The sequence below is a fragment of the Hylobates moloch genome, unplaced genomic scaffold (assembly GCF_009828535.3).
Source record: "Hylobates moloch isolate HMO894 unplaced genomic scaffold, HMol_V3 SCAFFOLD_14, whole genome shotgun sequence".
NCBI classification, from domain to species: Eukaryota; Metazoa; Chordata; class Mammalia; order Primates; family Hylobatidae; genus Hylobates; species Hylobates moloch.
Window position 1 is genome coordinate 101662544 of NW_026652289.1, and position 23812 is coordinate 101686355.

At 46.6% G+C, this 23812-nt stretch overlaps 1 protein-coding gene across 2 annotated transcripts in view; it reads left to right on the forward strand.

Annotated features, from left to right (window-relative positions):
• The window catches only part of CGNL1 (cingulin like 1), a 127189-nt gene that overhangs the window by 76090 nt on the left and 27287 nt on the right, over window positions 1-23812 (forward strand). For both annotated transcript variants that reach the window (XM_032175058.2, XM_032175057.2), the window contains exons 8-9: window positions 17310-17516; window positions 18919-19023. In XM_032175058.2, the coding sequence (XP_032030949.1) occupies window positions 17310-17516; window positions 18919-19023 (312 nt within the window). The remainder of the gene's footprint in view (window positions 1-17309; window positions 17517-18918; window positions 19024-23812) is intronic.

A 23812-nucleotide genomic window follows, 5' to 3' on the forward strand; every position in this document is an offset into this window, starting at 1 on the left:
CATGTGTGGTGGGGGAATGCGTGTGTATGCTTGGGGAGTATCACAGGGTATTAAATACCTAGACACATAAAAACCTCTATCAAGCTGATTAATTCAGTAACCTTGAATTGTGAGTGTGCTGTGTACCAGGTGCTGGGCTGGGCACAGAGTGAGAGGGAGGCCCTGCCTGGAAGGGCTCCTGGTGTGGTTTTCAGCCTGTGGGCTCTCAAGTCTGGCTGCCTGGGTCGGCTCCTGGCTCTGCTGCTTATACCTAAGAGCCCCTAAGCAAGTGACTTACCTGTCAGTACCTCAGTTTCCTCACTTGGAAGCAAAGGATTATAACAGTTAATAGTAGTGCCTCCCTCAGGGGGAAGCCGAAGAGAATTCAGTGAGATGACTCATGGAAAGCACATAGCTGGTGTCTGGCATAGACTGAGCACCCAGAAAATCCAGTGATGCCTGCCTAGGCAGAGAGCCCTGTCCTCAGGGGGTGCAACCAGCAACTCACCTGTGGCCATGTGGGGAGTTAGGCTTGTTGTCCAGTTCCCCAGGCATAGCCTGGCATGGGATGGGGTGAGAGGTGGAGACGGGGTGTTGGCCATAGAGGGAGAGAAGTGGGGAGCAGGAGGAGGCTAAGGGAAAAGGGTGTTGTCTGATTTTTCCCCAGAAGTCAAGGTACAACTTACCAGCAAAAGGGGTGGGGTTGGGGCAAGAGGTGACCTCTAGGAGCCATCCGAGAGCTGCACAGAAGCCAGAGGGTTATTGGAAGCACCTAGATGGGGAGGAAAGAGGAAAGGGACTGGCAGCTAAGGAAGAGATGGAAGCAGGAGTGGGACCCCAACAGCAGTGCCCTGACTGCCACCGTGGATCCTGCAGTGGCACTCACAGGGGGGAAGTTCTGGGAAGGGTCCCATGGGTGTCTGTGTGTCTAGAGATGGCGGGGACTTTCTTTGGTTGGTAGTCTTTTGTTCAAGCCCCAGGTTTTATCTCCAGCCTCTCTGTGGGGTCTGACTATTCTGTTCTCTGGGAGAATGTTCAGGAGCCTAGAGCCGTTGGTAATCAGGATGCTGATAGGCCCAACTTGCAGGGAGCGTTGTTTGGATTTTGGCCCCCGTGCTTTGAGAGAAGACTTGGTACAACCTGCCAGTGAGTGAGGAAGGACCTTGGACAGTTTAGCCTAAGAGGAAAAGAAAGATAGGATGGTATGAGGGTGGGTTTTAAGTGTTTGGAAGGCTCTCATTTGGAAGAAGGACTCACTAAACCATCCTCAGTTGGTCTCAGTGATATTGTAGGAATGCAGACGTCAGCTCCGTGTGAAGGAGGAGTTTCCATGCCTGAGAGCTGTGGGAAAATGGAGAGGCTTGTTTGGAGAGGCAGTGTGTTTCCAGCCCCCGGGGCAGAGGCTGAATGGCTGCTTATCTTCCAGAGATACGGGGAAGGTGGAAGGAAGTGCTGGGAATTCAAATTAGGGTTTCAACCTGAGAAACTTGGTGTCTCAAATAATGCTGATGTTCTATGACTTTATGAATGGGTAAGATGAATGAAATACAGGCCTGTTTTAATTTATCTGGAGAAATGGAAACTTTGGTAGGTCAGAGAGAGGAAATAACCTTTATCTGACATGCAGATAATCGCAGAGATGGCTATGACCTTAGGGACCTTAGACCAGTGTGCTCCTGAGCCTATCTTCAGGCAGTGATTACTTAGATTTCACTTACAAACATGTTGAACTTTCTCTGGGACTTTAAACTCTTTAGAAATGGCACTGTACCTTGTTCAAGTTGTACATTCAGTGACTGTAGACAATCAGTGGTGGGTACTTCAATCCTTAATTGGATTCTCTTCTCTGACATTTTATTTTATTTTTATTTATTTATTTTGAGACGGAGTCTCGCTCTGTCGCCCAGGCTGGAGTGCAGTGCTGCAATCTCAGCTCACTGCAAAAGCTCCGCCTCCCGGGTTCACACCATTCTCCTGCCTCAGCCTCTCCGAGTAGCTGGGACTACAGGCGCCCGCCACCACGCCCGGCTAATTTTTTTGTATTTTTAGTGGAGACGGGGTTTCACCGTGGTCTCGATCTCCTGACCTCGTGATCCGCCCGCCTCGGCCTCCCAAAGTGCTGGGATTACAAGCGTGAGCCACCGCGCCCGGCTTCTCTGACATTTTATAGTCATGGAAATGAGGCTCGGAGAAGTTGTGACTGCCTCAGGTCACACAGACCGACCCAGGGGCTGCCCTGGGACCAAGACACCCACTCCTGCTCAGCCTCCAGTGCTCCTTCTATTTAGGCCACTTTCAGAGGTCCCAGTGCAGTTGGAATACGTCAGTACCAGGCATAGCATTTCATTAAGCTACCGCCTAAGGACGCACAGTGTGGGATGCTTTTAGTGTCTGACTAGGGATTTTGTGGCACATGGTAGATTCTCCTAGATGTGAAGTCTATTACTCCGCAGAGCCTCGCTGTAACACCGTTAATTGTCAAAGCCAGGGCCAGCCGGGGGCTGCCAGGCTCTCCAGATCCTCAATAGTAGGTCAGTAGGCGCTTTGGCAGGGGACTTCCCCCTACTCCTGATGAGCTGGCCCCAGGGATGGGCCAGGTTTCTGTGACTCATACCCAAGAGGGCTTCTCAAAATCACCAGTCATCTGGGTTGATGTGGGTATCTTAGGGGTCAGGCTGGGGTCCCCAAGGTCAGAGTACCCTGGCAGACGCAGTGCTTGTGGTCCAGTAAATGACAGCAGGTGACCTGGCTAGGGGTGGAGGGAGTGGGACTCTCATCAGATGGGTCCTGGAGGGCAACCTGAAGCTCAGAGTGGACCAGTTGAGGACTGGGCCCCCCTTGTGTGTGGGGCAGGTGTTGCAGCTTCATCAGCCTGCAGTGTTCTGGGGCGTGCTCAGGGCAGGCTGGCTAAAGGCTTGGAGTGGAAGGGGTGTGTATTAGTCCATTTTCGTGCTGCTGATTAAGACATACCCGAGGCTGGGAAGAAAAAGAGGTTTAGTTGGACTTACAGTTCCACATGGCTGGGGAGGCCTCAGAATTATGGCGGGAGGCAAAAGGCACATCTTACATGGGGCAGCAGCAAGAGAAAATGAGGAAGAGACAAAAGCGGAAACCCCTAATAAACCCATCAGATCTCGTGAGACTTGTTCACTATCACGAGACTAGGACGGGAAAGACTGGCCCCCATGACTCAGTTACCTTCCCCTGGCTCCCTCCCACAACACGTGGGAATTCTGGGAGATACAATTCAAATTGAGATTTGGTGGGAACACAGCCAAATCATATCAGGGTGGTATGGGTATTCACGGTTATTGAGCAGCTGCCCCCTGTGCCCTGCCTGGCATTGTGCTGAGCACGCTGGGAGTGGCATGGCATTACTCTACCAGTTTACAGAGCAGGAAACAGAGCCTCCGGGTTCACTGCTGGTCATTGACAAAAGCAGGGCGACGCTGATGATAATGATGATGAGGGTTAGCAGAATCACTCCCATTTACGCAGCACAGTGCACGCCTGGCCACATGCTACGTACTTTACACACGTTACATTTCATCCTCACCACCACCCTGTATGTCAGGTACTATCATTGCCCTTTCAAAGTGGAGGAGATTACAGCTCAGTAAAAGGTAATTGACAGGCTCAGAGTTGCATGGTTGGTGGGCGGCTGAGCCAGGATTTAAACTCGAGTCTATCTGACTCTGGGAGCCCAGGCTCTTTCCTTGTTACAGCCCCACTTGTCCTTGGGGCTGAAGCTTGTGATGAACTCCAGGTTTTGTTTTTAATGGATGTGAGCTGGGTGGGCTGAATCTGCAAGTATAATAGTAGGTCTTTACGTGATGTGATAGGCTAGACGATGCTGCAGTAATAAACAGCCTCCAAAGCTCTGTAGCTTAACGAAGAAAAGCTTATTTCTTGCTCATGCTTCACATCCAGTCATGGCAGGGCTGGAGTTGGTTGCTTTGTTCCTGAGTCCCTGGGGGACCCAGGTGTTGGTGATCTCTGCAGTGCGGTAGGAGGAGGATATAGTAAATCACTAATGGGCTCTTGGAGCTTGTACCTGGACGTGACACCTGCCACTTCTTGCATTTCCTTGGCCAAAGCTAGTCACATGGCCACTCCTGATTTCAAGGGGGCAGAGAAGTACATTGCATGTGCCTGGAGGAGAGAAGAACTACAGCACTAATGACCCTCACAGTGATTCATGGGGCCTGTTTGGTCAGCGCCCCAAGATGGCTCCTTTTTAAAACAGATGAGGGCTGGCCCTAGAGCAGTCCTGGGGAAGGTCTTGGATTAGACTTGGTTACTCCATCCCTCCCACTCTGTCCCAGCTCTTTTGAGGGAGGGGGTGGCATTTTATTCTCCATTCAGAAAAGGAGGGACCAAGTGAGAGTCTTTCCAACAGCATGGCTGGGAAACAATTGCTCTAAGAGGACAGGGGCCAAAAAGTCACCACACCTCCTTCAAGGCCTCTGTATAGAAGGAAACCTGTGATTTATGCTCTGTAACTTCTGGGTGGTACATAGTCATTCCTTCCTGGACACTGTTTGCTGTGTATATAGCGACTCATCCTTTGACATTTCGCACCATTATCTTTCATTTTTCTTGATCCGTGCAGTGAATGGATCCGTAACGCCACCCTGTTTTTAAGAAAGCCGAGCTGTGATTTAGAGAAGTTGTTACTTGCACAAAACCTCACAGTGGTCAGGTGACTCTACCAGGATCAGGACGTTTCTATTCTGGCCCCATTCCCCTTGCTAGTCAGTTAGAGCTGGCTATTGACCCGGGTAGCCTGGCCTGCAAGGAGGAACCAGGGGACTGTGGGCTTTGTAGGAGCCTGGTCTGCTCAGCTCTGTCTCAGGGGAACAGCCTACTACTTTAAAGGAGGAAATAATAAAGGTCACGCTTGTCAGGTGTCTTAACCCTTTGGGTACCAGAGTCGGCCTAAATGCTTGTAGCAGTCTTGGCCCAGGCTCTCGCCTACCGAGGCCATGCCCTTTTCTTTCTCCAGTCCCTGCTTGGCGTCGCTCCTGTGGCCATGGAAGTATGGGGCAAAGAGAAAAGTTGACAGCTTTGTACAGGGAAATTTTGTGTTGTTTGGGGCTGCAAGGAGGTATTGATGAGAAGCGTCATTGGATTGAAAGTTCTTGGCCTCAGCATTTGTATTTAAGTTCTGAAAATTGCTTGATTTCTATAATTCAGGATAGACCCTTTCAGCATTTATGGATAGATGGTAGCAGCAAAATGGGAAAGGTGAAGGATCTGTTTTCACAAATAACAAGACTTCTGGGCAGGGGTGCAGGGCAGAACTGTGGACTGGAGTAGGGCCTGTGAGCTTCCAGATTGAGCCTTTGGCTGCTTGTTTATCTTCTTTCTTCAAAAATCCTGTTGAACCTGTTGGACATGTGTGTGCTGACAGCAGGCTGATTTGTAATCATTTGTAAAGCCATGTGGTCTATCTGTGACAGCGACTCTAACTGGGAGTTTAATGCTTGCATTTACCCGGCTCCCACCCCCCAATATTTTCCTAGTGACTCAGAGTGCTGGAAGCAGGGCATTGTCTGGGTGGAGTCCCTTCCGCCAGCCAGCAGCTCCTTGAAGGCGAACGGCACTGCAGGGGCCTGTTGGGTTCTATAAACAGAACTTTTACATGCTGGTCACAAGGTTAGCTTAGACTGTGGCTCTCATGGTGAGGGAAATGGTGTCTTATAAATAAGATGTGAGGCTCCTTTTATCTCCTGGAAACTGGGGAACATTTTGTAAGAATTTTTCTAAGGAGTGGTATTGAAAAAACAAAGCAAAGGCACAGTGGAAGGCCTAAGGCTGTGTTTCAGAGAAGCCCCTGAAATGCAGTCTTGGTGAGTGCGTGGATGTAGCTGAAGCCCCCAGCTGGCAGGTTCGGGGCCTCCTTTTCCGTTCCCTGTCTGGCTCTGGGGAATTTTCCCTCAAGCTGCTGCCCCCACTTGGAAGAAACTGGTAGCAACTAGCAGAGGTCACAAGCAGTCAGAGAACCGGGTTCAAGTCCTGGGTGTGTGACTTTTGTCTACCCAACCTTAATGTATTGTGGTGATTGACTGAGGTCTTACTACGTGTCTGAAACATTGCTAGGTGCTTTGCATAATGTCTCAATTCATTTTTAGAATAAAGAGAAAACTGAAGTTTCGAGAAGAACAAGCAGGACCAATTCAGGTCTGCTGACTCCAAGGCCTGCACTCTTTTTGTTTTCTTTTGTTTTTCTTAAGATAACATTCATATAACACAAAATTCATTTTAAACATTTTATAGTGTGCAGTTCAGTGGTTTTTATATATTCACAATTTGGGTAACCACCACCACTATCTAATTCTAGAGCATTTTCATCACCCTGAATGAAGCCCCTTTCATCTGAATTCCTCCTTTCTCTCATCCTTTGTCAACCACTAGTCTACTTTCTGTCTGTATGGATTTGCCTATTCTGGACATTTTGTATAAACAGAATCATATCACTTCACTGCTCTACAGCTATTTAGCTGCAGTGTGTTGTGGTCGTAGGTATTTTTATTTTCTTCTTGGGTATCTCGGTAGGTTTATTGTGTGTCAAATGCATTCTGTGAGCAAATGTGAGGATTTTATTGTCGTAACTTTTGTCTTGTACCTATGTCTTAATTACAGGCCACTCTGAGAGTGAATCTTAACTAGTTTTTTTAAAGGGAACATGTTGACTTATTTCCTTAGGACATTATGAAGAAAACCAGAGACATTTTTAACCCATGTAATCACTGAGTTGCTATAGGAAAAACTGGGTAATTGAATATGATTAAAAGGGAGTATCTTTTAGGTGGTTCTGTAAGCAAGAAAATTGCCACCAGGGCAACAAAAACACAGGATGTAAATAAAATCTTCATTAAACAAGGTATATGTAGCCGGGCGCGGTGGCTCACGCTTGTAATCCCAGCACTTTGGGAGACCGAGGCGGGCGGATCACGAGGTCAGGAGATCGAGACCACAGTGAAACCCCGTCTCTACTAAAAATACAAAAAATTATCTGGGCGTGGTGGCGGGCGCCTGTAGTCCCAGCTACTCGGAGAGGCTGAGGCAGGAGAATGGCGTGAACCCTGGAGGCAGAGCTTGCAGCGAGCCGAGATTGCGCCACTGCACTCCAGCCTGGGTGACAGAGCGAGACTCCGTCTCAAAAAAAAAAAAAAAAAACAAGGTATATGTAAACTCCACGAATATGGCAGGTTAGTGACCATAAGGAGAGAATGGCCCTCACCTCTAGATGCTGTGGCGGGGACATTGTTACAGATGATCTGGTTTAAATGGCAGCATTTGAAAATAAAATGTAAACATGAGGCAGTAGGAGTAAAACCTCTAGTTGTCTTAGCTCATTGAATTCCAGGACTGCCTAATGCTGCCTGACTTCTTCAGGTTCATTCTAGAATCCCAGCCTGTTAGAGCTGGCCAGGACATTGAAACGAGATAGACTGACCCTTTCATGTTGCAGAGGGGGAAAGTGAACGCAGATGGAAGTTAAATGATTTGTGTATCGTCATCATACGTGAATTGTTAGCGGGGTCTGGTCTAGAATTCACATCTTTTAACAAAAAGAAATTGAATATTGATCTGTACGATTTTTGGCATTGGAATCAACTCTTCCTTGGAAATATTTGGGACCTGGGTGATGAATACCCTCTACTTCTTTGCCACTTCCTTTGCCACATTTATTTCCGTCTCTCCCATGCACTATTTATTTGTGCCTGACCCCCCCCTACACACAAATACACAAACAAAAAGAGCTTATCACTGTATAACCAACTGAGTTCTGAACTGTAGATATATCGGGAGAGATTCGTGTTGACCATTTTGGTAAATACAGTGAGAAAATTTGGAAACTCTGATGTTCTTCTTGGAGCATGGGATTTAAAAATATTTCGCAATGGCTCAACCCCATCTTGCCCAAAATATGGTAAGTAGGTAAATCAAAAAGGAGGAAGGAAGGAACCCATCACTTTACATTACTAAAATAATTTCAACTTTTTAAAGATTTGTATCTCTTTCTTTTTTGATTTTCTGATCTGTTTAGGTATTACTGATTATACCTTCTTTAAGGATGTGAATTGAACTCAGAGAGGGCAAGAGCTTGCAGGTGGAAGGTTGCAATGTGAGCTGGCTGCAAAGCCTGCAGTAGCGCACAAGCCGCCTGATGCCAAATCCCAGGCACTGAGAGTCCTACCAAGAAGCATAAAGGATTTGACCAGTTAGGAGCTCAGCTCAAATCCCTGCAGGAAGGCCCTGAGGGCTGAGAAGGGTCCAATCAGCCTAGACCTCACTACTCGAAGGGGTATCCACGGACCAGCATCATCGGCATCACCTGAGAGCTTGTTAGAAATGCAGAGTCCTGGGTCCCACTCCAGACTTCCTGAGTCAGAATGAGCATTTTAATGAGATCTCTAGGTAATTCATTAAAATTTGAGAAGCCCAAGATTAGAGAGACCTTATGCCAGGGAAATTAACAAATGATTGGGAGAAGGGATGAAGTATGCTAGTTAAGACTAAAATATATGCTGTTTCTGTACCTGAATAGTTGACCTTTGCTCAGGTGAGGGGGAAGCTGAAGACACAATACGGGGGACTTGCTTTCCTAACACTTCAGAGTGAGGAAGGGACGCATTATTGTGACCCAGGCCCTTATTGTGCAAATGAAAGCAGATGTCCACAGCCATGATGGTGACAGTAATTTCCCAGGAGATGAGCTGACCTAGGGGATGCTTCTAGTACCTCTCAGCTGGGATCCTGCAGCCCCAACACACTGGGGCATGGGGGTGGCCAGCGAGGTGGAACTGACACCGACATTCCATTCTCTGGATGCCCCGGCCTGCACGCCTCAGCTGTTTTCACTCATTCAGCAAAAAAGAGAGACAGAAAGGAAACAAAAGCCGGCTGTGGCAGAGGCCGTGTTAATTAGTAAAACCTGATATGTCTGTGTACTGGGTGGGCACTGGGACAAGCAGGAGGCCCTTGCCCTATGTGGTCACTTGTTGTCCATCAGGAATGGGCCTATCTAAGCTGTCGGGTCCATGTTCCTACAGGGAGCCCCCCTCAGCTTCCTGAGTCAGGCAGAACATGCGAATGGGGCCATTTATGGTGCCATGGGGGGGTTTGTGCTCATCTCCTGTGGCTCCAGGGGCCAGTGTGAACACTTCTAAATGTGGGTGTTAACCTATGAAAATGTGGAAAATGTGCCAGCCTGCAGGCAGGTGATTATGTGCAATGAATGGCGGTATGGCAAAGACTGGGATTTCACTCTCGCATACGTGTGATACAATTGTTATATTTCTTTTTTCCTTCTTTGAAAATTGGTAATTGGAGCATATGGCTGAAAGTCAACTATTTTTAAAGTAATAGAAATTTAGCAATTCAGCATGTTGAAGCAGGCTGTTTGGCTGTTTAGAACAATGTTTTTCTTAGATGCCATCAGTTTACCACACCACCCTTGACTGGGAAATGGGGCTAAGATTTTTTTTTTTCTTTCTTTCTTTTTTTATTAATCTTTTTTTGCACACAAAACAAACATTTTCTAAAAATACATACAAACAAAAAGATGCATATCAAACATACTAGGAAGGTTGCACATGGGAAGTCGGGGAATAGAAATGGGGGTGGGAATTAAAATAAATGAGAGAGGGACTTTATATGGATCAATGACAATAGCTCAATCCTCTATTTGACAAGAAGGAGAAGGAAGAGGAAGAAAAAGAAAGTGGGATAAAGGATCAGAAAGGGAGGAAAATAGAAAAAGTTAGAGTATGACTCCAGGGTAGACCTGTTCTGTTGTCACTGAGTTGGTTGGTTGGTCTGTCTGTTGCACTTTTCATATGTTTCGCCATGTTGGCCAGGCTGGTCTCAAACTCCCAGCCTGAAGCGATCAACCCGCCTCGGCCCCCCAGAGTGCCGGGACCACAGGCGCGAGCCACCACGTCCAGCCCCCACATTGCCTCCGGCCTCCGTGGCAGACCTCCCAGACGGGGCGGCCGGGCAGAGACGCTCCCCACATCCCAGACGGGGCGGCCGGAGAGAGGCGCTCCTCACCTCTTCCCAGACGGGGTGGCCGGGCAGAGGCGCCCCTCACTTCTTCCTAGACGGGGCGGCCGGGCAGAGGCGCTCCCCACATCCCAGACGAGGCGGCGGCCCGACAGGGGCTGCAATCCCAGCACCCTGGTAGGCCAAGGCAGGCGGCTGGGAGGCAGAGGCTGCCGCGAGCCAAGACCACGCCACCGCACTCCAGCCCGGGCAACAGCGAGCACCGAGTGAGCGAGACTCCGTCTGCAGCCCCAGCACCCTGGGAGGCCGTGGCGGGCAGAGGACTCGGGGCTAGGAGCTGGAGAGCAGCGTGGCCAACATGGCGAACCCGCGCCTGCAGCCAATGGCGAAAAAGCAGGCAGCGGCGGTGCCGGGCGCTGGCAGTCCCAGGCGGCTCGCTGTGCGGGGCAGCTGCAGCCGAGGAGACTGCAGGTCGGGCTACAGAGAAGAAAGAAAGAAGGAAAGGAAGGGGGCTAAGATTTTAATAAATTAGCCAAACAAGAAACCTGACTTACCCTTGAAATAAGATGGGTGTCATCTTATTTGTGCAGTGTAGTCACCCTGGAAGGACTATTAGAAGACCTAAATTCTCTGTTTTGAGAAGTCTAGGCTTGATTTTTTTAGCTGGTAAAAAATGTGCAGGTGGTGGCCTGAAGCCAAGTGTGACGATTTGGAACCACAGCGGGTAAGCTGTGTGAGGTCCTTCCCTTTTGGGAAGCAGATGTGAGTTTAGTGGACGTAGCAGTAATAACAAGGGCTACAACGAGAGCTGTAATCCCATTTAACTAGATATTTACAATAATGTATGAGGTGGGCAACTTCATCCCCCTTCTTCAGGTAGGAAACTAAGGCTCTGTGAGGCCAGGCCCAGTGGAAGGCCCAGCAAGAGGCACAGCCTGGGTTTGGATCTGATCTGGCTGACTTCAGAGCCTTTGCTGTTTCCTCTAAACAGACAGAGCCGCATTTTTAGAAATATAAATGGGAATTCCATTCTTGAGGTGATTTATGTCTGTGTTAGGATGGGATATGTGTCTGTGTGCTGGGTGGGCAAGGAGGAGAGTGCTTGGCAAAGTCACAGGGTAAAAGTGACACCACTTCCTGGAATACCAAGAACATAGTATCCTTAATACAAAAAGAGACATAGTAGAATGAAAAATGCTATGGTGTTGAATGCAAAATTTACATTCATTTATAATGGAAAAAGCCAACCCTTGAAAGCAGTTCTGTGCAGTCCCGTGGATGTCTCTCATCACCCCACACTGGACTTCTCTGCCGTAGGGTTGCTGGAGTGGAAAAGCTGGGGAAGCGCTCGCGTAGTTGCAAGTCCTGGGCCATCTGGGCCTTTTCCACTCTCCGAGCTATATGTGGTGAAAAGGAATTGCTTAACTTAACCAGTGTAAACTGGTGTGGGAGAGTTGGTGCTATGCTCTGTTTGTACAGCTGCTCCTGGGGCTCTGGCTCTGCTATCTTTCATGGCCCAGAGGTACCCATGAAAAGACAAAGGAAGGGTTTCCAGAGGCTGGAGGAGGTGAGAACTTGGCTGAGGAGGTGGGTTCTCTGAGTTCCTGTGAGCATTGATGGTCAGTCTTTTATAAGAAAATGTATATTTATTTAAAAAAATTGTAATACATGTTGAATTTCCATGGTTCAAAATTTAAAAATTACCAGAGGGTTTGCAATTGAAAACTTCCTTCTGCTGTTTTCCACATAGCCCCAGTTTCCTTCCTCATAGCCAGTCATTGTTACTAGTTTCTTGTGTAGCCAAGTAAATACATCTTTATCCCTCTTAGCTTCTTTTTATACACACAGAAGCATGCTATATCTACTAATCTGTCCCTTACGTTTTCCTCACTTTCTTGTTCTTTTTTTCTTCCAGCTGCACAAGATACCATTGACCTGATGTAATTTATTTAACTAGTACCTAATTGGCCTTTAGTAGTGTGCAATCTTTTGCTATTAAGGTGCTGCAGTGAATAATCTCATTTATTTGTCATTTTGCACACGTGGGATAAAATGATAGATGATAAGTTTCTGGGTCAAAGGAAATGCACATTGTAATTTTGATGGATACTACCAAATTGCCATCCAGGAGCCTCATACCAGTTTCTGGCCCCACCAGCAATCGATGAGAATACGTTTCCTCACATTACACACACTGTGTTATCAAACCTTTTGATGTGGCTGCCTCATAGCTGAAAAAATAACCTTGGTGTAATTTTTAGTGATGATCCAATCTTGAAAAATGATAGAAAATGGCACAGTTGTTACTTCTGCCTTTGTGGTGATGAATCTGGTGTGGTGTTTCCAAGTTTTTGGAGTGGCAGAGGAATCGACTACGTGTACGAGTGAAGAATAGTTAAAATATTGAAATGCAAGTCCATATAATGCTTTTAAAACGGGACATCACATAGGTGGTAAGATATGGCCAAATGAATTATTAAAAACCGTCTGCTTTTTGGTTTTATTTATGATGGTGCTTCCTCTCTAATATTGTTATGACATATAGGACTTGGGATCAGAGAGTCGTAGAAACATAACGCCAGCAGCTTCAATGACTTCGGCAGTACTTGTCCCCAGGGACCTTCCACCTGAGTTGCTCTTTACCAGCTCTGTTTTGGTGCAGTTCTGCTGCCTCTGCCACATCCATGAGACACAAAGTCTCATCTGGAAAAGATGATACGTAGATCCAAGCATCAGAGCACTTCAGAGTTGGGAGAACTTTGAAGGTCCTCTCCGCCATGTTTCTCTTCTTCACTGGGAGGTCATGGAGAAGAACTTGCATGTAGTACTTGCCTTGAGCAAAAGGTTAGGATTTTTATTTTTATTTTAGATTCCATTACTACTGCAGGTGAATTAGGTATGGTTTCAGGAAAGGAGAGTTTGTTCTATGGGCTTTATATAAAAGGCGAGCTGGGCATGTAGGGGTGCGGGAGCATGAAAATGGGAGAGGACTTTTGGGAAGATTTGCTAACAGAGGCTCATGTTAAATTATTTGTAAACATAATGTGAAGACATAGAGAAAAACATAGTACCACTTTACAAATAATCAAAAAAGACTAAGTGTCTCAATACACACAAGGTCTCCTAGAGTCACACTCAGCCCATGCCAGTGAAAGTTAGGATTGGAATAAATCCCTACCAGCCATAAGCTGAGTGAAGAACTTGCATGCCAAGTTCTAAACATCACAATTCAGTCCAGGTTCCCTTAGCTAACATGCTAAGGTGCTAGTTAGGCCCCAGTCCAGGTTAAATCAGGTCTGGTTTTCAGTATCCTCATTCTTCCTGAGATTTCCGTGTGAATGAAAGGGTGCTGACCACACATGTAAGTGTTCTTTGCTTTACTGAAAGCTTTGGGCAGACGGTCTTGAGCCTCTCCTTCCCCTCTCTAACACCTCAGCAAACCACTGGGGTAAATGCATCATCTCTCTCCACCATCCCTACTCCAGCCCCAGGTTTCCCTTAACTTTTGTTTACCTTTGTTTTTTAAACAGCTGTATTAAGATATAATTCATATAGCATGTAATTCATATAATTCAACTTTTGAAAGTGTACAATTCAGTGGTTTTAGTGTTCACACAGTTGTACAACCATCACCACAGTCAATGTTAGAACATTTTCCTCACCCCTAAAAAGAAATTCCATCCCCATTAGCAGTCACTCCTGGCCCTTCCCCCATATCCCTCCCTGTAGCAGCCCAGGGCAATCACTAATTTCTTTTCTGTCTCCGTAGATTTGCTGTTCCAGACTTTCATATAAATGTCAGTATAGTTGTGTGTGTGTGTGTGTGTGTGTGTGTGTGTGTGTGTGTGTGTTTGTGTGTGTGTGTGAGTGAGATTGGCTTCTTTAGGATAATGTTTTCAAAGTTCATCCATGTTGTGGCATGTGTCAGTATTTCATTCCTTTGAATGGCCAAATAATATTCCATTGTATGGATATACCACATTTTGTTTACCCATTCACTGTTTGATGGACATGTGGATTGCTTCCACTTATTGGATACTGTGAATAATGCTGCTATAAACATTCATGTACAAGTTTTTATGTGAATATATGTTTTTTCTTTTTTGAGACGGAGTCTCGCTCTTGTCGCCCAGGCTGGAGTGCAATGGTGTGATCTTGGCTCACTGCAACCTCTGCGTCCTGGGTTCAAGTGATTCTCCTGCCTCAGCCCCCCAAGTAGCTGGGATTACAGGCACCTGCTACCATGCCTGGCTGATTTTTTGTATTTTTAGTAAAGATGGGGTTTCACCATGTTGGCCAGGCTGGTCTCAAACTCCTGACCTCAGGTGATCTGCCCGCCTTGGCCTCCCAAACTGCTGGGATTACAGGCGTGAGCCACTGTGCCTGGCCTGTTGTTTTTATTTCTCTTAACTATATACCAAGGAGTGAAATTGCCAGGTCCTACCGTAACTCTGTGTAACATTTTGAGGAACTGGCAAACTGTTTTCCAAAGTAGCTGCACCATTTTACATTCCTACCAGCAATGTATAGGGGGTCAAATTCCTCTAAATTCTCCCCAATACTTGTTATTATGTGTCTTTTTTGTTATAGCTGTCCTAGTGGATGTGGAGTGGTGTCTCATTATGGTTTTAATTTGCATTTATCTAATGACTAATGATGTTGAATATGTTTTCATATGCTTATTGGATTTTATATACCGTTCAGATCCTTTCCCCATTATTTATTTATTTTATTTTGAGATGGAGTTTTGCTCTGTCACCCAAGTTGGAGTGCAGTGGTCCCATCTCAGCTCACTGCAATCTCTGCCTCCCGAGTTCAAGCAATTCTCTCACCTCAGCATCCCAAATAGCTGGGATTACAGGTGTGCGCCACCATGCCTGGCTGATTTTTGTATTTTTAGTAGAGATGGGGTTTTATCATGTTGGCCAGGCGGGTCTTGAACTCCTGACCACAGGTGATACGCCTGCCTGGGCCTCTTAAAGTGCAGAGATTATAGGCGTAACCCACTGCGCCTGGCCTCCATTTTTAAGTCTTTTTGTTATTGAGTTAAAGAGTCATTTGTATATTCTGGATATGAGTCCTTTATTAGATAAATGACTTGTCTTTCTTCTCATCCTGGTGGTTGTCTTTTGACTTTCTGGGTGGCGTCATTTGCAGCACAAAAGTTTTAAATTTTGAAGAAGCTTAATTTATCTGTTCATTCTTTTCCCACTTGTACTTTTGGTGTTGTAGCTAAGTAGCCTTTGCCTAACTCAAAGTCACAAATATTTGCTCCTGTGTTTTAAGAGTTTTATAGTTTTAGATCCTACATTTGGGCCCATGATCCATTTTGAGTTAACTTTTGCGTACGGTGTGAGGAAGACGTCTAACTTCATTCTTTTTCATGTGGGTATCCGATTGTCACGGCACCATTTGCTGAAGGCTATTCCTTCCCCCGTTGAATTGTCTCGGCACCCTCGTTGAAGAGCAATTGGCTATAAATGTAGGGGTTTATTTCTGAACTTCCAGTTTTGCTTCATTGATTTATATGCCTTCCCTCATGCCAGCACTGCCCTGGCTTGATAACTGTCACTTTGTCTCCCGTGTTAATGGGAGAGTTAGGGCGGAAAGGGGCAAATCCAGACGTTTTCTTTCCCTATTCTCACCAGTCACTAGATTCTTTAGATCCTTCCTCGAGTTTTCAACCACACTTCATTTGTCCTCTGTATGTCTTTGTGGCGTGTCCTCTTGCTGGTTTCATTTGGTGATGATATCCTGATAGACCTGAGAAATCTCAGCTGTCTGACACCTTAGTTTTCTCCTAGCAATGCCAGCTAACTTCATTCTAACTCAGTTGCTTGGCTCTGATGCGCTTTCCCTGTTGTATAGAATTAAACATTTGGGCCATGAAAGGGTGCTTGGTTCCTGAAATTCTCTAACTGAGTAGGTTCAGGATAATGCGCTTACTGTACCGTTAAGAGATGTAAATATCTTTCCAACAGGCTATATGAGCGAGCTATTCTAGTAGATGCTTCTCCCACGTGGGCTGTGATACAGACTTTCAAAACCTACCTTGTCCTCCCTGGGCCTGTCGTTTATTGCAGGCGTCTGTAGCATCGTGTTGTAGGCGTGAGATTTGCTGATATTGGCGTCTTTGTAGTAGTGGAGAAATGGAGATCTGCCTGGAGAGGTGGAATGCGGGGCAGGACCATTTCCCATCACTTCAAATTGCTACACTGAAGAGTACAAAGCCCCCGTGACCTCTGGAATCAACAATAACCACCCTGAGATTGTCATTCCTTTCTGTTGTGGATTGTGTGCAGCATACCTAGAGCTTACACTGTGAACTGTATCCTAATTTAAGCTAATTTAAATTTCTGTTTTATATTGGACATGAAAAAAATCTGTACTCCGAAGCTGCCCTTCCTCAAGAGCTTCTATTAAAGACCCTGGGCTGGGTGCGGTGGCTCACACCTGTAATCCCAGCACTTTGGGAGGCCAGGGCAGGCAGATCACAAGGTCAGGAGATCGAGACCATCCTGGCTAACATGGTGAAACCCCGTCTCTACTAAAAATACAAAAAAAATTAGCCAGGTCTGGTTGTGGGTGCCTGTAGTCCCATCTACTCTGGAGGCTGAGGCAGGAGAATGGTGTGAGCCCGGGAGGTGGAGGTTGCAGTGAGCCGAGATCGCGCCACTGCACTCCAGCCTGGGCAACAGAGCGAGAGTCTGTCTCATAAAAAAAAAAAAGAGACCCTGCTCATGCAAATGGGGCAGGGAAGTGGACATGTCAGAAAGCAAGGGTTATGAGGACAGGTTCTGGATTCAGCCCGCCTGAATGCAGTTCCTCCTAAGTGCTCTTGGACAAGTTACTTAAACTATCCAAGTGTCAGTTTCCTCATATTTAAGATGGTGATAAGAATAGCACCCACCTTCTGGAATTGTTAAAAGGTTGAAATCCCATGTAAGGATCTTAACACAGGCAAGGGTTGGCAAACTTTTTTTATAAAGAGCCAGAGAATCAACATTTTAAGCTTTGTGACACCATAGGCTTTGGGGTTTCTGTTGCAACCACTCGGCCCTGCTGTTGTAGCTTGAAAGCAGCCACAGACAATCTGCAAATGGACGGGCGTGGCTGTGTTCCCATAACACTGCACTTTTCAAAACAGGTCGGGGGCTGGGTTTGGCCTGCAGGCTGTTGTTTGCTGACCCCTGGCTCAGCACAGGGCCTGGCTAAGTGGGCACAATGGGTTTTTCATAAATGCCAGCCGTTCTCCCAGCCTGGGGACAGCTCCTTGACATCGGTCTCCTTGTTCATTTGCTCTGTGTTTTTAACAGAATGTCGAGGTCTTGGCCAGCAGGAGCAACACTTCAGAGCAAGACCAGGCGGGGACCGAAATGTGTGTGAAGCTTCTGCAGGAGGAGAATGAGAAGCTGCAGGGAAGAAGCGAAGAGCTGGAGCGGAGAGTTGCTCAGCTTCAAAGGCAGATCGAGGACCTGAAAGGCGATGAAGCCAAGGTGAAGGAAACGCTGAAGAAGTACGAGGTGAGGCTCGCTGGGCCCAGGCCCAGCTTTGGCAGCTGCTGCTCCTTCTTTCCTGTGTAAGTGATTTCAAAAGTAGGGAGGGAATTTATTGTCATGATGTACTAGGGAAGGTCAAGGCAATAGTGAATACATCCTCTCTGCAAGCCATTTCTTTGATCCCCTGGGAGTGGCGTGACAGGGAGGCCAGGGAACAGGGACGGCGAGGTCAGGCGGGAACACCAGTCTAGGCACAGGAATCCCCACGCACCCAGATACCAGACATACCCAGCCTTCCATGGCTTCACACAGGCCTCCACCTGATAAAGGCTGTCTTAACACCACCATGAGACTGATTCTCACTCAAGACTATTTATTCTTTTTTAACTCATTGTTGATGTTTTTGAAGTGACACTGATTTTAACAAGCCAATTATCTGGTTGGCCAGACCTCTAGCAGTGGGAAGCTGTGAGTGACAGATGGCACACTCTCAGCAGGACGAAAGGGCAGCTGACAATGAAGGAGGAGACACACGTGGTCACTGCCTTAGTCTGTCCTGTGCCGCTATCATGGAATACCACATTGGGGTAATTAAGGAAAAATAGAAATGTATTTCTCACAGTTCTGGAGGCTGAGAAGTCTAAAATTAAGGTGCCAACCTCTATCAAGGGCCGTCCTTCCGTGTTGAAGTGTGAATGGCATCACATGGCAGAAGGGCAGAGGTGGAGTGGGGAACTGACTGGCCAGAGGGGGCCACACTTGTCCGTTGACCAGGAACCTACTCCTGTGATGACAGTTTGAGCCATTCATAAGGGCAGAGCCCTCATGGCCTCATCACCCCGTGAAGGTCCCACCTTTTCATACTATTACAATGGCAATTAAACTTTCAACACATGCTTTTTGGGGGACACATTCAAACCATAGCAGTCATCCATCAGGACCACCTGGATACCTTTTATAAAACTGTGTGTATGTGGGTCCATTCAATACCTGCTGTTTTCAGATCTCCAGGAATAAGACCAGATACTTCTATTAAAAAAAAAAAACAAAACCCCAGCTGGGCATGGTGGCTCATGCCTGTAATTCCAGCTACTTGGGAGGCTGAGAGGTGGGAGGGAGGATCACTTGAGCCCAGGAGTTCATGACCAGCCACAGCAATATAGTGAGACCCTGTCTCTAAAAAAATAAAAAATAAAAAGTCACCCGAGATAATGTGGATGTTCACACTTGGCTGAGAACTGGAACTGCAGATAGGCACATACATCCAAGAACACGGCTGTCGTGTGCCACCTTCGGTCTGTGACAGGCACGTTGTGACCGTAGCCACTGCCCTATGAGTGTCTTCAGTGTTCATTTAATTCCGCTGAGTCAGTTTCATTGGTACAGCACACATCTAAGTGCCCACTGACCCAGTGTTTCGTTGTAGGGAGAAATACGACAATTAGAGGACGCCCTTGTGCACGCCAGAAAGGAAGAAAAAGAAGCTGTGTCAGCCAGAAGGGCCCTGGAGAACGAACTGGAGGCTGCTCAGGTAAACACCAAGGGCTGTTGTCATTACTCCCTCAAGAAGAATGCACAGAGTTGGAACACCAGAGGGGCGTGCAGAGATTGTCCTTGGCCCTCTCTTTCCGTGTAGCTCCCTTCCACCCATAATAACCACTCAGTTATTTGAACTATCCGTCTAGACCAGCGGTTCTCAACTGGGGGGGATTTGGTAATGCCTGAAGACGATTTTGATTGTCACAACTGGGGAGATGCTACTGGCGCCCGTGGGTGGAAAACAGGGATAGGGATGCTGTTAAACATCCTATGAAGCACAGGACGGCCCCCGCTGCAAAGAATGATCGGGCCCCAAATGTCAGTAGTGCAAAGGCAGAGAGCCCTCGGTTTAGATGTTAAAGAGCTTGACAGCTTTCCAAAGATAAGATATGAGTGATGTGAGAAGGCCGGCAGGACTGGCCCCCGAGGCAGTGTGGAGTCTGCTTTCTGGCAGAAGCCAATTTCCCTTCTCCTCTGGGCAAATGCACTCTATAGAGTACAGTCCTTCAGGATGGCTGTTCAGAGAGGCAGGGGGACGTCATTTCCTTGAAACTGGATAGTTATCGCTATTCAAAATTAGTAGGTTCTTAGAAAATTAGTTTTTCCCGTTTGAAGTCCATTCTCAAGAAAGGCCTGCACTGCAGTTCTGATTGACTTTGCACGGTGACCTCCGGGTGATGCAGGTGTGTCCTTCTCCTGTTGGCTCTCGAGATGCCGCTTAAGTATCTCAGGTGAGTTTCTGAGGAGGTAGAAGCCAGTGTTTTTGAGAGCTGTCTAAGAGGAAGGTTGTTAAAGTTTTCCATTCAGGACCCACTTGTAGTCAGGGATAGGTGAAGTGGGGGCATTAAAAGTGTTAAGAGCCGAGTCAGGTTCAGATTTGTAAAAGCCTTGTTGCAGCTTTCCTGGACAGTGTTCAGCTTCATCTCCTAGAGTACAGAGGAGAGGAAGGATTCCCACAGGTCAGCCTAGCTTGGAGACTCTCCCCCAAAATCAGAAGCCGGTGCCTTCTCCTCCTCTTGGGACAAAACTTGCGTTTGTGTAAAGTCCCGATTTTTCCTGAGTTCAATGTCTGACTGCCTTCACTTTGGATTTTTTTTATTTCTTTAAATCTAGATCTTCATTACACAATCTTGTGGGGTTGATTTTGTGTGGATGGCACTTTTGCTGTGCTGCTGTTTAAAGCTTAGGTTGGTTACTGTTACCCAACCTGGCTGCCAGAGTGTGGGGTTTAAATTTGTGAGGTGGTTGGGGCCAGAAAGAAAGGAAACATATTTGTAGTCTATAGGGATAAACATCTCTACCTTCATGGTATGTCCACACCAAGTCCCCAGTGCAGCTATGGGTCTCTCAGAACTTTTCCTTTGGTCAAACAGGAACTTTTCACACATATGGAAGTGGTTCCCCTGTTGGGAATATGTGCTCATAGTGAATTCAGTGCACAGAACAGATGATGGCCTTGGGGCCTGAAGATCTTAATGTAATCCCCACCCACCCCCACCTCCGGATCTCTAGCCTTGCCTTGGAAATTATCCCTGACATGTTACTTTTGTTGAGACGTGTTTTCCCAGTGGTGTGGGGATGGTGAGAGTGCTTCATACAGTGTGTGGCTGTGTTAGCCACTGGCAGTGCAGCTGGCAAGAATTAAAAATGGGCCTGACAGTTTCACTATCTTTACCTGAATTATCTGATCTTAAAAGTAATGCCATGAAAAAAGCACCATCGCTCTAAAATACTTTGTTTTCTTTAAAATTGTAAACCAGATGGTCAGCTCCTTTTGTTTGATTACTCTTTCTGTGTACCTCTCATCCTCGAAGCTGGCAACCCAAAGGGACCTTAGCCCTTGAGGAAAGAAAAAAGTAACTGGTATTTTTCTCTGTCTTTGTGCTATTATTCTATTGCATCTTCACGTATGATAAATAGATTTCTTTACATAGTAGCTGATGACGCTAGTAAATTTATGTCTGATCTACCATGACTCAGTTAAAAAGTAGCAGAGGGGCATAAAGACGCTGTTCTTGGTTTGCTCAGTGCCCTACCACTTGCTTCAGGACCGTGTTGCTGTCTACGGCTACTGGAACTGCACTTAAGGCATCTAGGATTCTGTTTAAAAGTGCCTTCTGCAGATGGGGAAGTAAAGAAGCCTTTGCTGGAGAAACCACAGTTCTTTCCTTCAGGAAGGGGTAACAGTGCATACGTTATTCCTGGGGCTTTCCCTCCCACCCCATTGGACTTTTGAATATTGAGACAACCAAGGAAAAAGGGCCCAAGGCTTGCGCTGTTGCAGCTCACAGACACTGAGTGGCAGGGACTCCAAGAAGACCAACTTCCTTCTGGTTAAGCTGCCCGTTCCTTGACACCCATAGGCTCACCTGCAACTTGGTTGTCGTTAATATGAGCTAATTGGGACCTCAGTTATAGGGTGAAATCTGCGTCCGTTGACAGATAATGGTCCCCGAGCTCAAGGACACTCACCCTACATCTGCCCGTGTTGTGTCTCGGATTCTCCTACCTGATATATTTTCCCTAAATTTTCATCTCATTATTCATCGATGAGCTTGTATTGCTGGCCTTGGGGATAGAGTCTCTGTAGCTACAGAGCATTTCACTCCTGATACTGTCCACATGAAGGGTCAGAAAAATGCAAAGTTGTCACGTTTGCTTCTTTTCCTGTGAATTTGGGGCATTTTCTCAGCAGTGACTTATTGGAACATATTTCATTTCTTGAATTACGGAGGAGGAAGACCATTGTTCTAAACAGTGTTTCTAAACCTTCGTACATATTAGAATTATCTGGGGAGCTTTCAAATGCAAATGATTATGGACCCCATGCTAAGAAAAATTGTGATTCCATCAGAAAAAGCTAGAATCTACATTTTAAGTACAGACACCCCATCCTTGCTTGGTGATTCTAACATAAGAAGCCTTGGGATCACTTTTGGGGATAGGCATTCATTTTTAAAAGCTAAGTGTTTATCATATGCCTAATAGTCAACATACCCAGATAGACAGAAAATCTCTCCCTTGCCTTTACGGAGCTTACTACCTTGCAAAAGAGGCAAGCATATAAGAAATAATTTAAAAATAATGTAGCAAGTCTATTCTTCTAGGCAATGTGTGTGTGTTGGGGTGGCGGGTGTTGGCAGGCCCTAGGCCCAGAGTGGTGAGTCTGTGGTGTCTCTTGTGGTTCAGGAGAAAGAGCCAGGCAGCCCTGCCTGAGCCAAGAGGAGCAGAAACGCATGCACGAACCACATGGAGGCTGAGTAGAGCTGGGTCGGCTTGTCTGCTGCCTGGAGCCCTTGGGATTGGGGTCTGAGAGGAGGAGAAAGGCTGGGGGATTCCTATGGGGAGGGGGTTGAGTTGGATCCTGAAGGTTCTACAGGAAGCCATTGGGGACCCTCTGTATTTGTTGTTTTCACGGATTGACAATTTTTGGGACACGTGTTTTGAGGGTTTTGTCCCATACCATACCTCACTGGTTCTATAACTCCTCCTCACCCTTTGCCCCAACACTGTGAAATCATCGATCAACAGAAACCCCAGGTTTGACCCTGCTTCTGGTGGGTGCCCAGCAGCAGCTGTGCTGGAGCACACTCCTGCTAATTCCCCCCACGCTGAACTTCTGATTACCTTTCTTTTTGCCACCTTCTTTTCCCCAACAGCTTTTGTTAACCTTGGTTCTCTGCAGCAATTAACTTCAGCAGGTCGGCCAGGTTGGCTGCTTCTCAAAGTGCAGCCAGCCCAGCAGAGCCCAGGGACCGGAAGGCCCCTGTAGGTGGTGTTTTAGCCCCACATCACATGGTTGGCAGAGCAGATCTGTTCCTACGCTCTGCAAACCAGGAGAGTCCGAAGTGATTTGGAATGTTTTCAAGATCCTGAGTTACTGCCTGTGGCAGCAGCTTGTAAACTGTTAAGCACTGTACAAATATAAACCATTGTTCTTGTGCAGTCACTGCAGGGACACAAGACCGGGTAGGCCCTGAGCTGTTTCTGTAGTGGCCCAGTCAGCCCTCAGTGCCTGACAACGTTTTCGAGATGATCCAGTCTGTGTTTGAGTCAGGTTGCTCTGTTCCAAGCTGTGCCTCTTCTTATTATCCTTGTACCTGTGGCCCTAATGCTTAGCCATTTAAAGAAGCCACCATAACCTTCCTATAATATTTTAGGATTTTATTTTGGAATTGCATGTTGTTTACATAAAGAACATAAGTCTGTGTGACTTTGTGAGATGAGAGCCTCAGGGGAACTAAGGGGAGTATTGCACTCAAGATGGTTGTATTTTATGGTAGGCACTAGTATTTGGTGCTGATTCAATCAGTAACCACTTACCTGACTAGTATTTTATCTGACTAGTGTCTCTTCCATTTAACACCTTCTATTCATCAAGTTCACCAGCCTGTGTGTTTCCAAATTCCTTTTTGCCTGTGTCTGAGTCCAGTTCATGGATTCTGTTGATGACAACTGCCTTTACCCAAGTGGACCTTTGTTCTGTGGGGTAGTGTTCTCTTAGCGATTCATTTTTAGTTATTATAACTGTAAGAACCATCTGCATAGCGTAGTAAATACTGGAGCGTTAGGTGTGATGCTGTGTGTCACAGGATATAAATTGCCAAGTAGGTTTAGGTTGTGGTAATGTATAGCTTGACCTCGATTTTCAAACATGAACATTCAGGTTTTCAGACACTATCCTGAATTCCCACCACCAGCAGCCTTGGCCATGTATTTCTGTAGCACGTTGTTTGTCTGCCCCTTCATGCCTGTGGATGTTTTTGGGTAAGTCAACTTTC